Genomic DNA, 16,117 nt, shown 5'->3' with positions numbered 1-16,117 from the left:
GATAGAGATTCTGCTTCTCTTCTGCAGGAAGACAATGTGTGGCTGACAGGCCAGATTTAACTGCTCATCTGTTGACCTGGGGGGCTGAACTCCACTTCTCCTCGCTTGTGCGTTCTCCCGAATATCAGAGCGTGGCATCATTGGCTTTAATCAGCAGCAGCAGCAGCAGGATGTCATAATAGATAGAGCAAGGGCCTGGGAGTCAGAAGGTCACGGGTTCTGATCCCGGCACCGCCGCTTCTCTGTGGTGAGACCTTAGTCAAGTCACTTCACTTCTCAGGGCTTTAGTTCCCTTATTTGGAAAATGGGGATTAAGCCTGCGAGCACCATGTGGGGAAAGGCTATATCCAACCCGATTTCCTTCTATCCACCCCAGTGCTTAGTACAGTGTCTGGCACATAGTAAGTGCTTAACAGATTATTACTCTAGAATTATTTATATTATAATGATTATTATGGTCATCATTTCTGGTATAGACCCGTAAGAAATCAAAACCATGTTTGGCTTTCTGCACCATTTCTTGTCGATTGGCGACGGGGTGGTGTCTTTAGCTCTGAAATAATGCCAAGCCTCCACATCCCTGCCTTGCTCTTTCCCTTCCTTCTGAAGATGCCTAATTTTAAGGGTGGGATTTCCGGGGGTTTGGAAAGACCTGTCTAATATGCAAAGATGCTTATGTTGTGTGCCTGATTCAGGCTCTGATTTGTTATATCATCACGAACAGATTAGATTATCTGACTCCTAGAGAACTAAATAAAACATCTCACAGAAAAGTGAAAAAGATGGTAAAAGATTAACCTTGCTTTAGGGAACTGCTCCAGGAGCAGCCTGCAGAGGGAAAAGGACTGAGGCAGAAAAATGGATCTCTCATCAGAAAAATGCGCGGTTGCCCAGGGATCAGCCTGCCGTGTAAGTCCTCTTAGATGTTCATGCAGTTAAGGAGAATAATTCATTGGAATCGTCGATCGGTTAAGAAAATGGCTTGCCTGCATTGGAGGGCCACCGGTCTGAAACCACATCATAGAATCAATGTAATATATGCAAGTGTAGAGTACTTAATCAGTGGTTTCCCGCTCCTAAGAATAATAATGGTATTTGTTAATAATAATAATAATAATAATGTTGGTATTTGTTAAGCGCTTACTATGTGCCGAGCACTGTTCTAAGCGCTGGGGTAGACATAGGGGAATCAGGTTGTCCCACGTGGGGCTCACAGTCTTAATCCCCATTTTACAGATGAGGGAACTGAGGCACAGAGAAGTTAAGTGACTTGCCCACAGTCACACAGCCGACAAGTGGCAGAGCTGGGATTCGAACTCATGAGCCCTGACTCCAAAGCCCGTGCTCTTTCCACTGCGCCACGATGTTAAGTGCTTACTATGTTCCAGTCACTGTACTAAGCGCTGGGGTGGAGACACGCAAATCTGGTTGGACACAGTCCCTGTCCTACGTGGGGCTCACGGTCTCAAGCCCCATTTGACAGATGAGGCAACTGAGGCCCGGAGAAGTGAAGCGACTTGACCAAGGTCACATAGCGGACAAGTGGCAGAGCCAGGCTCGTGCTCGATCTGCTACGCCATGCCACTTCTCTTCCTCTCCGCATCAAGCGGAAAGTCCTAGGTCTTGGTTTTAATGCACTCAGTCAGCTCCCTCTTCCCTACTGATCCTTGCTCCTCTCCCACCACCACCCAGGCTGCACGCTTCAGTCCTCCAGCACCAACCTTCTTGCTGGGCCTCGCTCTCGTCTTTTTCACCGTCAACCTCTCGCCCATGCCCTCCCTCCCACCTGGAACTCCTTCCCACTTCATATGGCACAGAACCCCACCCTCCTTGTCTTCAAAGCTCAACTAAAATCGTATCACCTGCAGAAGACCTTCTCTGACTAATGTCTCGATTCTCCGCCCTCTTTTCCTTCCCTACGTTACCACTTGAATCCACACCCCCTCGCACTAGGTACTCACTCCACCGCCACCCCCACAGTACCTAGGTATCGAGTTTTATAGTCTGCTGCTTCCCCTACCTGCAGTTTATTTTAGTGGGTGTCTCCCCTCCTAGATTATAAACTCCTGGAGAGTAGGGGCCATTACCTACTCTTCCACGTGCTTAGCGTAGTTCTCTTCACAGAGTAAGTGCTCGGTAATCATAATAACAATAATGATTAGAATGATTCGTCAACAAGAAACTCAGAAGATCTTTTGACCTTGTCTCTTGCACTGGGGATGGGAATGGTGCCGTGCTCATCCACACAAACAAGGAGGCTTGCTTGCTTACTCCAGGCAGGCAGTGGGAACCAGTGTCCCAGCAGATTTCCAGCTGGGGGTGGTGCAGCTATGATCTTCACCCCTATAGCTGTCTGGACTGGGCTCCTTCCTGCACTCCTCCCACAAGTCCCACAGACCTGGAGTGTCTCTGAGTGGGATTGGAAAGTTTCCCATTCGAGGCTTTCAAACTCCCTGGGTTTCAAAGCCTGTCGCAAGCCCCATCCCTAATGCTGCCGGCTAATAATAACGATAATGGGATTTGTTAAGCATTTACTAGGTACCAAGCACCATACTGAGTGCTGGGGGAGATATACAAGATAATCAGGTCCCACGAGGGGCTTGTAGTAGAAGGGAGAACGGGTATTGAATCCCCCATTTTACGGATGAGGTCACTCAGGCACAGAGGCAGTTAAGCGACTTGCCCAGGGTCACACAGCAGATAAATGGCGGAGCTGGGTTTAGACCACCAGGCTCGTGCTCATTCCCTTTGGCACGGGATTCTCAGAAACACCGTAACATCAGCGAAGATGGAGCTAGTCCTTAATCAAGTTTGCTATTCTGTGCGGTAATATTATTTCTATTAGTATTACTACCAACTACTACTAATAATAATTTTGGTTTTATGATTTAATTTGGTTTTCTATTTACGGGCCAAGGCGTGTACTAAGCACTGGAGTGAGAACGGTAAAAGCAGATCAGCCCCAATTACGTGGGGTGGACACTCAGAGAGGGACACCAAAAATCTTATCCCCAATCTTATAGATGAGGAAACTGGGGCACAGAGAAGTTAAACGATTTGCCCAGAGTCACGCACAAGACAAGTGGCCGAGCCTGGAACAGAATCTGGGTAATAGGCTTAGACCCACCAAGAGCGACCCCCGGCATTCAAACCCCGGGAAAAGTTTGAAGTAGAAAAAGTCTGAAAGAGTTAACGCTGCTTCCCTCGAGACAAAGGTCAGGCAAGGTGAGGTCAATCCCGGGAACTCAGACCTTCTCCCGCTCCAGGGGCCACCGGATCCACCACCCCGTCCTCAGCCAGATCTCCGGATACCAGCCCTCTCGCTCCCTCACTGCCTTGCAGGCCAGAGTGTGGCGTGAGGATTTGGACAGGATCAGTTCCTCGAGTGTGGCAGGAAACCCCAGTGATCCCCAACTTACCCCAAGTGGCTGGCCAGGCTCACGGAGGCACAGAGGAGCAGGATGGACTTGACCATGATAAAGCCAGAGCCCATGCCATGGCCCATGCCCAGAGAAGAGTCGGAGTGCAGCAGCTGGAGCCGGGCGACGGGGGAGACGCCCCGCTCCGCCTGGGCCCTCCACCTGCGGGGAGAAAGGGAAGAGGCGAAGGCCGATCAGCCCTCCTTCTGTCTCCTACCCCCTCCCAGCTCAGACCAAGGAAGGGCTGGGAAGTCACATCTGTCTCATCCTCTGCTCCTCTTCTCATCCCCCGGCCCCCTGGCGCCGGGAGGAACCTCATGGCATGTCCCCCCTTCCTCTGGGAGAGATTGTTGCCCACTCCCCAGGCCCACTCTGCTCTCTCCTGACAGGAAAGCATAAGCGGCCACCCCCGGGCTGCCTAGGACTCTGCCGTGGGATATTTGGATGGGAGAAGAGAAGGGGAAGAGATTGTCCAGGGACCGGTCGGTCGGCGGTAAGACGTCACCACCCCGAGCTCCGCTCTAAGCTATCCCTCCATCGGACCTTGGATGACCCGATAATTTTGCCTTGGGGGAGCTGGGTCTAGCCTCCCCGTTCCATTCCGCACCCTTCAAGGAGGTGTTATCAAACACTCGAGTCCTCTGGGGTTCTGGCTCATCAAATCAGGTCCGGGCAGGTCAAGGAAGTCATGACTGGAGATCCCAGGCCACACAGACACCACGACACCCTCTGATGCACCCTTATATATATTCATACAACATCTCACACACACATACACGTACACTCAAGGACTCAAATCCACCCCAGAGACGTGCACCGCCTCTGACATAGATAGACACACGCAGTACAAAAACGGTCCGACACCTCCACGCAAGCACCCTCACACAGACATACCCATGTATGCACCTGGTTACGAAAATAGACACACCGAAGCTCCTCCACGGAGACGCGCTCACGCACGCACACTCGGGTTAAGGGTGTAAAGGGAACACGGATCCACGGCTCGGAGAAGACATCCCCTGCCATCTCTGCAAGATGGGGTTTTAAAGTCCAGGTTGGGTGGACCCTCTCCTCCCCGAAGGCCGCAGTCCGGGTCCTGAGCACTGGGTTTTGGAGGGGGGGGGGGAGGTGGGAGGCGTCTCTCCCGCCCCGCTTCTTTGCAGAAGAGGTGACAGGAAGACAACCCCGTGTCCGTGGAGGCCGGGACCTTCTGACCACTGCGGACCCGACCCCCGCTCCGGCCCCCCGCTAAACGCACACACACACATATACATACACGGTCACACATGCAGTCACACACACACACACACACACACACACACAGTCCCACACATGGCACCCTCGGGCACACGAAGGCCCGGGCTCGGGGGAAGGTGACAGGAGGGGAGGGGGCTTCCCAGTGGCCACGATGGACCGTGTCCAACCCCCTGGTCCCCTGGCCGGCACCGGTCGGGATCCCTCCCCCAGCCCCCCCGCACACACACACACACACACACACACACACACACACACACACACACACACACACACAGTCCCACACATGGCACCTTTGGGCGCACGAAGGCCCGGGCGCGGGGGAAGGTGGCAGGAGGGGAGGGGGCTTCCTAGTGGCCACGATGGACCGTGTCCAGCCGCAGCCCAGCCCCCTGGCCCGCATCGGGCGGGATCCCCCCCACACACACACACACTCGCCGGGCGGTGTGTCCCCCCCCCCCCCCCGGGTCCCCCGGGCGCCGCAGGGGCCGCCCCTCCCCGCTCGCAACTCGGGAAACTTCTCTTCTCCCGGCGCGGGGGCTGCGGGGGCTGCGGGGCCGGACGGGGGCAGGGTGTGCGGGGCTGGAGCGGTCCGCAGTCCGACGGAGGCGCCCCCTCACCCCGGCCTCAGCCCCAAGGCCGAGGGGCAGCGCCTTCTAAGGGGGCGCAGAGGGGCAGCCTGCACATCCTGCCCCGGCCCCGCCCCTGCCCCGGTCTCTACCACGGCTCCTGTCCCTGCCCTGGCCCCCGCCCCTGCCTCTGCCCTGCCCCCGCCCCTGGCCCGCCCGTGCCCCGGCCCCCGCCCCCGCTTACCCCCGCGGCCGGCTGGCGAAGGGGGCGGGGTGGGTGCGGCGATGATGGGAGCCCTGCCCCGCTGCCCCGCTGCCCGCTGGCCCCTTTGGTCCGGCCCCCGGTGGTCAGCACGTGGCCTCCCCGGGGCCGCCCCGCTGCCCGCTGCCCGCTGCCCGCCGCCCGCCGCGCTCCCCTGCCCGCTCCGCCGCTCCTCGGCTCCGCCCTCCACAAAGCGCCGCCCCCGGGCCCCAACCGGCCTCCCGCCCCCCCGCTCCGAACCCGCCCCCGCACCTCTGCCCGCCCCCGGACCCCCGGACCCCCGGACCCCCGGAGCCCCCGGCCCTCGCCCCCGCTCCCTGCCCTTCCCAGCCTCTGCGGAGCGCGGGGGGGCGAGGACTCCGGGGTCCCGGGCTGGGCCCCGCCGACCCGGCCCCCCGCTCGCCCCCCCAGGCCACCGGCCGCCCCCTCCCACCCCAGCCCGGCCAGGATTCCGGCCAGGCAGGGGGTCCAGGCGGGGGCCCAGACAGGGGGCTCAGAGGGTCCCGGCCGGGAGTCCGGCGAGGATTCCCGGGCGGGAGCTCCGAGAGGGTCCCGGCCGGGAGTCCGGGAAAGATTCCAGGCAGGATCTCAGAGAGGGTTCCCAGGTAGGGATCCCGGACGGGATTCTAGGGAGGGTCCCCGACTGGTGGCTCGGAGAGTGTCCGGGCAGGATTCCAGGCGGGATCTCGGAGAGGGTCCCAGGCAGGGGCTCGGAGAGGGTCCCAGGCGGGATCCCAGGGAAGGATCCCAGCCAGCGGCTCGGACGGTGTCCCAGGCGGGATCCCAGGCAAGCAAGGATCCCAGCCAGGGGCTCGGACGGTGTCCCAGGTAGGGCGGCAGGCAGGATCCCAGCCAAGCCGGGGAAGGAGGAAGGTTCCCGGCCGGCCGGCTCCGCGGATCCGGCGGCCGAGGCCGGGGTCCCCGTCTGCCCGGGTCCGAAGGGGTGGATCTCTGCCCCCCGGGAGCTCTCGGGCCCGGGCTTGGCTCGCTCCTCCTCTCCCACCACCGCGGAGACCGAGGGTCCCAACAGGGACGAGCCGAGGGAGGGAGAGGGGAACCCGGGAGCCCCCTCTCCGTGGAGTCGACCTTGGAGGTCCTGCCGGGGCGGGGAGGGGAGAGACCCCTCACGTCCCCCCCCCCCCTCCTTCTCCGGGCAGCACCCCGCCCCTCAACTAAGAAAAGGTCCTCGGGGCGCTCAGAACAGTGCCTGGCACGTAGTAAGCGCTTCACAGATACCAACACCACGCACTCTAGGGGCTTACCTTCAGCCGGGACCGGCCAGGAAAAGTGAAGGCCAGCCCGCAGATCTCCAAGGTCTGTCTCCCCGCCCCTCTCCTGCCGGGTTTGGACGTCCTCTGGAGCTGGCTCCTACTACGCTCCAACCCCCTTTCGGGCCCGAGGGGCCTTTGCGACAGCGAGATCTTTTTGATCATTTACCAAAGATTCCGCATTTCCAAGTGCAAGACGTGCCGCTGCGGTTCCAGGCCCCCTTCCTGGCAAATGGGGAAGGCTCACCACGGAAACGGGTGAAATGCCCCCAGATCCACCGTTCCCGCTCGCCTAGATTGCTGATCCCCGGAGATGGCGAATTCGAAGGGAATAGTCGACAGAAAACCGGCTCGCAACCAAACGTTCGTTAGGTTGGAAGGCCCTCCTGGATTTAAAGGGGGGCTCTGGGGGGTTGGTTTGCTTTTCCTTCTCAGAACAGCGCTTGGCACCTAGTAAGCGCTTAAGCTTACTTATTTTGATCCATGAATGAATAAACGAATTAAAGCATCCAGATGAGATAAACTGAGACGTGGCCCAGTTTAGAGGCACAGTTTCAGGACCCCAGGTGGACCACCAGGGTCGTTCGGGTCAAAAACTGGATGTGATCTTTTTTAAAAAGAAATCAGCCCATCGGTCTCTCGGGCAGAAAGCTCGGGCACAGTCAGATCACTGGGACAGTCCGGGATTGTTTCCCTTCCGATGACAGAAAATTAAAAACAGTTCCAGGGATTGGACGGACCGTCTGGACTAAACTGGTCAAATCTTTCTCGCGCCGACCCCTCGCTCTTTGGCTTACTGGACACGTAGGGGCGGTCAGGTCTGGGCTGGAATATGCTCAGCCCCCATCGTGGCTTGGTGGAAAGAGCCCGGGCTTGGGAGTCAGGGGTCGTGGGTTCTAATCCCGGCTCCGCCGCCTGTCAGCTGGGTGACTTTGGACAAGTCACTTGACTTCTCTGTGCCTCAGTGACCTCATCTGGAAAATGGGGATCAAGACTGTGAGCCCCAAGTAGGACAAACTGATAACCTCATATCTATCCCAGCGCTTAGAACGGTGCTCACAGTAAGCACTTAACAAATGCAATCGTTACTGTTATTATTATTTCAGGCCCACGACATTCTGGGACTTGCAGTTTGGTCTACCTCATGACGTGGAGAATTCTAACCTCGTCTTCTCTCTCTGAAAGCTTGTATCGCTGCTACTTCTATGGCTCCTGAGGGGGAAGGGTCAAGATGCACAAATAAGGGGGTGGGGGGGTGTTGTGAAAGACCAGTAGTTAAAAAAAAATACAGTTATCTCATCTATAGAAATGGAGATCAAGACTGTGAGCCCAATGTGGGACGTGGATTGTGTCCAGCCTGATTAGCTTGTATCTACCCCTGCACTTAGTAGAGTGTCTGGCACATAGTAAGCACTTACCAAATACCATTAAAAAAAAAAAGCTTCTACCTGCCTACAGTTGGTTGTGATTGACCTGAGAGGGAAAAGAATGTTTCATCGCTCCATCTCCAACAGAGCAGGAGCAAGCGTGCATGTCAAGAAAATTAGAATGTTTGTCTTATGGGGAAATGGAATCAGATTTTATAATGTGGAATCTTTGCTGGGGTTTAATTATACATAAAGGAAATGTAGTAAAATAAACTCCATTAAACAAGTGCATCCCTAACAGTGAATTTGGTTGTCAAGGAGGGCAACCATCATGCGGTTACTTAAAACCTCCCACTGCCATGGTCAGAGTAACAGTTTCAGGCTGGGTGAACCATTATTCATGTTTGAAACATATTTTTAGTGTTTAAATCTTCTTATATAGTTGAAGAATTTTTTGAATTCGCCTGGCACTTGCATTCATCTTAAATGTACTCCTGTTAGTTATTTCACCTCTGTTTTCTCGCAATAACCCAGTGAGCTAAGGAGAGGCAGACGTTAATGCCCCCATTTTACAGATGAGGAAACCGGGGGCACAGGGAGGATAAAAGTGGCTTTCCAGAAGCTACACGGGAGATCAGACTTAGATCTGGGACTAGAACTCAGGTTTCTGACACAGATTTCTGCACTCTTTCCATAAGTGGTACTGCCTCCCATTCTAAGGAATGCTCGTTAAAATTCTAATTAAGGATGCTGATATAGAATATTCGCTTTACCCCAAGAGGAGTCATGCATGTTGAATCTCCTTGTTTTATTTTTAATGATCGAGTAATTTAAAAACAACTGCTATTGGCGTTCTGACTCAGTGACATATTCTTGACAACTGTAGTACTTGTTCAGCAATCCCTGCATGCCAAACACCGTGCTAAGGGCTGGGGTAGATATGAAATAATCAGGTTGGATAGAGTCCCTATTCCGCGTGGGGCTCGTGGTCTTAGGGGGAGATAAAAACAGGCAACGAACCTCATTTTACAGATGAGGAAATCTCGGGACGGTGAAGTTAAGTGACTTCCCGAAGGTCACGCGGATGGCAAGTCGCAGAAGGGACGTTAGAACCCGGGTCCTCTTCCCGGGCTGTGTTTTCTCCAACTAGGTCACAGTGCTTCCCGTGAGTACCGATGTACATATCTGTAATTTATTTATATTGATGTCCGTCTCCTTCTCTAGACTGTAAGCTTCCTGTGGGCAGGGAATTGTGTCTACCAACTCCGATATAGTGCTATATCGTACTCTCCCAAGGGCTTAGTACAGAGCTCTGCTCACAGCAAGCACTCGATAAATACAATAATCATGGTGTCTGTTAAGCACTTACGTGCCAGCCGCTGTACTAAGCGCTGGGGTGGATACAAGCAAATTGGGTTGGACCCGGTCCACGTGGGCCTCGCGGTCTCGATCCCCATTTTCCAGATGAGGTAACTGAGGCCCAGAGAAGTGAATTGACTTGCCCAAGGTCACACAGCAGACAGGCGGGATTAGAATCCATGACCTTCTGACTCCCAAGCCCCAGCTCGATCCACTACGTCAACCGATCGATCGATCGATGACTACGTGCTTATTATAGGCAGGGACTGTGTCTGTTGTTCTACCGCATTCTCCCAAGCGCTTAGTAGAGTGCTTTGCACCCAGTAAACACTCAATAGATATGATTTGAATAAATGAATGCTTCTAAGTATTCATTCCGCCCAGTGAAAGGGAGAAACGGGGGAGGGGGAGAAAAAATCTTCAAATCAGGTATTAAAAATATCTGACCGCATTTAGAAGGCAGAGGTTATTTAATTGTTATCAATTTTATTTTGCAGCGGTGTGCTGGCTGAGACAGATCGTTGAATTCCCACTGTTCTGTCAGCATTTTCTCCATGATTTAGGAAGTTTTCGGGATTATCTGTACTATTTGAAGGTGCCATTAGAGGGGGTCGTAGTTCCACACAATTTATTGGGAGAAGTTGGAAGCGCGGAATTGGGAATTGCTGGTGGGTGACACTTACTGAGCTGCTGGGGTGGAGTGGATGCCTTCGGGGAGGTCATAACCCTTCTGGGAAGCATTCTGATTTAGCGGGAAAGAGCACGGGCCTGGGAGCCTGAGGCCCTGGGTTCTGAAGTCGCCTCCGCCCCACGTCTGCTGCGTGACCTTGGGCAAATCTCATAGCTTCTCTTTGCCTCAGTTCCCTCAACTGTAAAATATGGATTCAGTACCTGTTCGGCCTCCTCCTTCGGCCGTGAACCCCGCGTGGGACAGGGACTGTGTCCCACTCGATTGATCTGTATCTACTCCGCACGTATGTGTGCCGTATATCAATGAATCAATCGATCGATCGTATTTATTGAGCTCTTACTGTCGGCAGGTCACTGTACTAGTGCGTGGGAGAGAACAACGCAACAGTATAAAGGACGCATTTCCTGCCCACAACGAGATTAAGTTTGAGGTGACGGTGGGACATCCAAGAGGAGATGACTTGAAGGCAGGAGGAAATGCGAGACTGCAGAGAGGGAAAGAGATCAGGGGTAGAGATGTAGTTTGGGAATCATCCACATAGTTGAAATCATGAGAGTGAATGAGTTCTCCAGGAGAGTGGGTGGAGATGGAGAATAAAAGGGGACCCAATACTAAACCCTGAGAGACCACACGGAGGAGGAGCCTGAGAAAGAGATTGAGAAGGAGTGGCCTTCTCAGAGACATAGGAGGAAAACCAGGAGAGGACAGTGTCAGTGAAGCCGAGGTTGGGTAATGTTTCCAGGAGAAGGAGGTGGTCAACAGTGTCAAAGACAGCTGAGAGATCGGGGGGATTAGGATGGAGTAGAGACCGTTGGATTTGGCAAGGAGATCATCTGTGACTTTTGAAAGGGTGGTTTCCATGGAGTAAGGGGACAGAAGCCAGCTAGAAGGGAGTAAAGAAGAGAACTGGAGGGGGGGAACTTGAGAAAGCGGGTGTAGACGACTGTCTCGAAGAATTTGGGGAGGAATGCTAGGAGGGTGATGGGGAGGTAACTAGAGGGAGCCGTGAGGTCAAGGGACGGTATTTTTTAGGCCAGCGGAGACATGAACATGCTCACTGCTTTGATTCCCTAGGCTAGCTGTCTCCAGATTAGGACATTCCTCAGCCAAAGAAGACTGCCCCCAGTAGATTCGGTTCACGTCTCGGTCTGCGTCTCAGTAGCTTCTGCCGATACTGCTCAAAAGATAGCTGAGGTGACCGCTGTTTAAACCTGTTCGCTCTTACTGGATCAATCAAAGACATGAAAGCAGTGGGGAAGAAGTCACTGGAGAGCAAACGGTTGAAGATGGTGGTCAGAGAGGAAAGAAGGGAGAGGGCAAGTGACTTCATAAGGTGTAAAGGGATGGGGTCGGACGTGCAGGTGGAAGAGGTGGCTTTTGAGAGAGATCAGGTTATAGTAAGTACAGTAAGGTAAGTGTTTAACAAATATCATAAAAAAGCAGGTGTTGATAGCACCGGGGAGTCAGGATGAAGTGGAAGACAAAGGGCCTCATGGCCAGGACACCAAAGAGACAGCCCATATAGCTGGTCTAGGGTTCAGTGCCCTGGACAATGCTGACCTCTCACTGGCCCAGGGCTCCCTTTTTCACCCATCCTGGTCCAGCCACATTTGGCTTGCGGTTGAGCGGGAGGGAGGAAGATCAGCTGGTGGGCTGGAGAGGTTGGCTACTTGATGGATCTTGTGGATTCGCCTCCAAATCACTATTCTACACCTGAAGGATTCGTTCCAGCCGTGCAAGTGCTCAGCTCCCCATCTGCCCCCAATTGGGGAAGAGAGCCTGAACCCCTTGATGAGCATTAATGGGACCCCCCCAAGCCTCGACATCCTTCATTCCTTGATAACAGAAAAGCGATTGCTTGGATAGGTGTCAGAAATTCACTGAGCCCGTCCCCCCCACCCCCAATTTGCTAACTCTGTATGGACAGAAAATTATAGAGGACCTCGGGGAAGTTTATCAGCTGAAGAGACAGGTGGCCTCAGAAGCCACTGGGGGCTAGTAGGTGGCCTGGGGAATTGGAAGCCACTGGTAATACAGAAAGGAGATATTTCTTTCGGGCAAGAGAACACAATCACTACCGCTGCCAGGTTGTCATTCGAGAAATAGGGAAAAACCAGTGATGGTAATAATTTTTTAAAACTTGGTATTAGTTAAATGTTTAACTCCCTGTGCCACGCATTGTGCCAAGCGTTGGGGTAGTACAAGATAATCAGATCCAACGCAGCCTCTGTTCCACAATGGGGCTGACAGTCTAAGGGGGAGGGAGAACAGAAAACTGGTTTTTCTTGCTTATATCTGGCATGTGTGTGTTCTCTGAGTTTGAAGGTGAAATATTTATGCTGCATTGAAACAGAAGGCGAGAAGTTGTGCACTGGGACAATTAGTAATTCAGGACCCCGGTCCCTGTTCTCCTGAGGAAAAAGGAATGTTTTGGGCTTTAGCCTCAGGTTCCCACTTCCTGTGGTAGGCATGGCTTAATTTAGTCAAAGTAAGAAGTACCTTCAAAAAAGAAAAAAACCAAACCTGGTTTACTAAGGATACACAGACCTCTGGACATCTAACCAAGGAGTATCCTTTTTTTTTATCATGATATCAGACCTGAAGAACACTTTGAAAGGTAGACTATACCATATGCTCATTTTTCTTTTTTATTTAACTCAAACATCCAGAGTCGTGACCATCTTCTCAACGGTTTAAAACCGCAGTACCGATTTCTAGAGGAAAGGTATTCTAACAGAAAATGAATTCTGTGTCAACCTGTTAACTCTTCATTATCTCATCTTCGCTTATCTGATAAAAAACATCATCAAGCCCAGTAAGAGCGAACAGGATTAAACAGCGGTCACCTCAGCTATCTTTTGAGCACTATCGGCGGAAGCTACTGAGACGCAGACCGAGACGCGAACCGAATCTACCGGGGGCAGTCTTCTTTGGCTGAGGACTGTCCTTCTAATCTGGAGACAGCTAGCCTAGGGAATCAAATGTCAGATTTTTTTCCCTTTCGATTTGGAAAGGAACACAGTTCAATTCCAACCTTGCTGTTGCTGGGCACGTGAAGTCTTCATTTGGGGCTAGAGTTTAGCTGGAGTGTAGCAGATCAGCGGCTCGGACAGATAGCTGAGATGTTGTTCAAAGACCAGCCGTGAAGTGAGACTGGAAGCCGACTGGCTACGTGTACCTTTAAAGTCCCTGAAATAGCTCTCGGCCTGCCTCTAAATGGAATAATGAAGATCTAGCTGAAGAACAAGAAAAAAGGGATAGATCGCATTTTAACTCTCTAAAGATTTTAAGGCAACAATCTCCATCCATTTGATCTGTTTTCCTGTTCTTTTAATGGGGTGACAAGCAGTCTAAGCTTCATTTTCTAAGCCTCCACACCACGGTTGCTAAGAAAAAAGAAAAACAGTGACTCTCACAGACAGAGGAAAAGCAGAATACAAAGAAGAGAGGATTTGGCAAAGCTGAGTTGGAAGCTGGTGGATCATTCCGTTGATCTAGCATTATCTCAGCTTGGATCAGTCAATCGTATTTACTGAATGTTTACTGCGTGCAGAGCACTGTACTAAGCGCTCAGGGGGTACAGCATTACATTAAACGGAAACATTCCCGGCCCAAAAAGAGCTTGTCCCAGCAAATATGCAGGGAGAGAAAGTGTCTGCATCTGAAAGGGAAAAGAAGCCTCCCAGTTGTAAGGCCGAAACAATGCAACGGTCGATCGATCCGTGTAAAATATTGAACACTTTGCGCAAAGCACTGCACTAAGCACTTGAGAAAGTACAATACCGCAGAGTTGACAGAGGAACCCTGCCCACAAGGAGTTTATAATCTACAGGGGGAGAATGACATTGAAATAGATTAGGGATAGAGGGGACTGGGGCTCAAATTCCATGTGGGAGACATCCTTTGCACAGCTGTGAAGATGGTTCCAGCCCTTATGTAATAATAATAATTATTATTATAAGAATTGTGGTACTTGTTAAGCACTTAACTAGGTGCCAAGCACTGTTCTAAGCACGGGGGTAGATTCATTCAATAGTGTTTATTGAGCTTTTACTATGTGCAGAGTACTGTACTAAGCTCTTGGAATGTACAATTCAGCAACAGATAGAGACAACCCTGCCCATTGATGGGTTTACAGTTTAATTTCAAGGGTGACACCTGAAGGTGTGAAAGAAGAGGAAATGAGGGCCTAGTTGGTGAAGTCCTCTTGGAGGAGATGAGGAGTGGGGAAACATAGGCTGAAGATTTTTGTAGAAAAATGATCCAGGCAGCAGAATGAAGTATGGAGTGGGGAGAGACAGGAGGCCGGGTGATCGGTGAGGAGACAGATGAAGTTGTCAAGGTGGGATATGATAAGTGCTTGGATCAGCCAAGTAGATTCAAGTTAATGAGGTTGGTCACAGTCCCTGTCCCCCATGGGGCTCACATTCTTAATCCCCATTTTACAGATGAGATAACGGAGGCCCAGAGAAGTTAAGTGACTTGCCCAAGGTCACACAGCAGTCATGCGGAGCAGCTGGGATTAGAACCCAGGTCTTTCTGACTCCCAGGCCATTGCTCTATCCACTACGCCATGCTGCTCCTCCTCTAAAGGGCAATTAAGGGTTGGTCCCAGGAATAGCAGCAGCTCCTGGAACCCCTTCAGCTGACAGTATATGAGATGATCGGCACTGTTAAATGGGTCTGGCACCTATTTGAACCCATCTCCCTGGAGATTTAGCCAGGGACCTTGATGAATCCTCTCCAGGATAGCCCGTAGTGCCTTCAGCTGTGCTTTTGGAGAAAGGGGATCAGGAGGCCTCTGCAGTACCTTGAGCAGATCTGACCTGACGAGGAACGGTGGCCCCGCCTCCTCCCCCCGCAATCTCCCCGGGATGGGGAAGTGACCAGCGTTGGGCTGCAGGTCCCGCTGAGATCATCCTGCACTCAGGACAAGCCAAGGCCAGAGGACCACCTGGAGTTTCAGAACACTCTTGTTGCAGGGTAGTACTGAGTGCCCAGCCATAGGTAAAACAAGGCAGGGGCTCAGTGCTCAGTACAGTGCTTAGTATATAAGAGGAGCTCAACAAACACCCAAATCATCCTAGCCCGGAAGCTCCTTTTGGGCAGGGGACACGTCTACCGACTCTGCTACTTAGTAAGTGCTCTGCACACGGTAAGTGCTCAAAAAGTGTAATTTATCATTATTAATATTAGTATTATTAGCAGCGGGAGGGCAGGTGGAGTCCAGAACAGTGTCGTCAGGGGGACGGGCTCTTAAACTAATCAGGACATGGCCTAGTGGAAAGAGTTCAGGCCTGGGATTCGTAGGACTTGGTTCCAGGACAGGACGCGGTAACTGATTAACAGATACTATTAGAAAAAAAATATCCAGCCCTATCACTTCTCTGTTGTGTGGCCATGAGGAAGTCGCTTAAACTTCTCTGAACCTCAGTTTACTCATCTGTAAAAATGGGTTCAATTCCTGCTCTCCTTCCCCCTTAGACCTTGAGCCCCCTGTGGGTCAGAGACTGTTTACAAGATAATCAGGTTGGAACTACCCCAGTGCTGAATACAGTGCTTAGTGCATGTAAGCACCTTACAAATGCCAGGGTTATTATTAATTATTCGTATTGTGGTACTTGTAAAGCGCTTACTCTGTGCCAGGGACTGTATTAAGCGCTGGGGAGGAAGAAGCAGCGTGCTCAGTGGAAAGAGCATGGGCTTGGGAGTCAGAGGTCATGGGTTCCAATCCCTGCACTGCCACTTGTCAGCTGTGTGACTGTGGGCAAGTCACTTCACTTCTCTGTGCCTCAGTTCCCTCATCTGTAAAATGGGGATGAAGACTGTGAGCCTCACGTGGGACAACCTCATTCCCCTGTATCTACCCCAGTGCTTAGAACAGCGCTCTGCATGTAGTAAGCGCTTAACAAATACCAACATTATTAT

General features: G+C 52.3%; 1 protein-coding gene across 2 annotated transcripts in view; it reads right to left on the bottom strand.

Moving 5' to 3' along the window:
• GABRA5 (gamma-aminobutyric acid type A receptor subunit alpha5) overlaps window positions 1-7,363 on the bottom strand; it is an 81,955-nt gene extending 74,592 nt beyond the window's left edge. The window contains exons 1-2 of one of the 2 annotated variants that reach the window (XM_029046742.2): window positions 6,767-7,363; window positions 3,420-3,581 (exon numbers count right to left, since the gene is read on the bottom strand). In XM_029046742.2, coding sequence (XP_028902575.1) covers window positions 3,420-3,505 — 86 coding nt within the window. In that variant the 5' untranslated portion in view covers window positions 3,506-3,581; window positions 6,767-7,363. Of the gene's footprint in view, window positions 1-3,419; window positions 3,582-5,486; window positions 5,599-6,766 lie in introns of those variants that run through there. The other variant, XM_029046743.2, reaches the window with a different exon arrangement.
• Between the last annotated feature and the right edge of the window lie 8,754 nt (window positions 7,364-16,117).

Source organism: Ornithorhynchus anatinus, chromosome 18, assembly GCF_004115215.2.
Source record: "Ornithorhynchus anatinus isolate Pmale09 chromosome 18, mOrnAna1.pri.v4, whole genome shotgun sequence".
Lineage (NCBI taxonomy): Eukaryota > Metazoa > Chordata > Mammalia > Monotremata > Ornithorhynchidae > Ornithorhynchus > Ornithorhynchus anatinus.
This window is presented reverse-complemented; position numbering and strand designations above follow the sequence as displayed.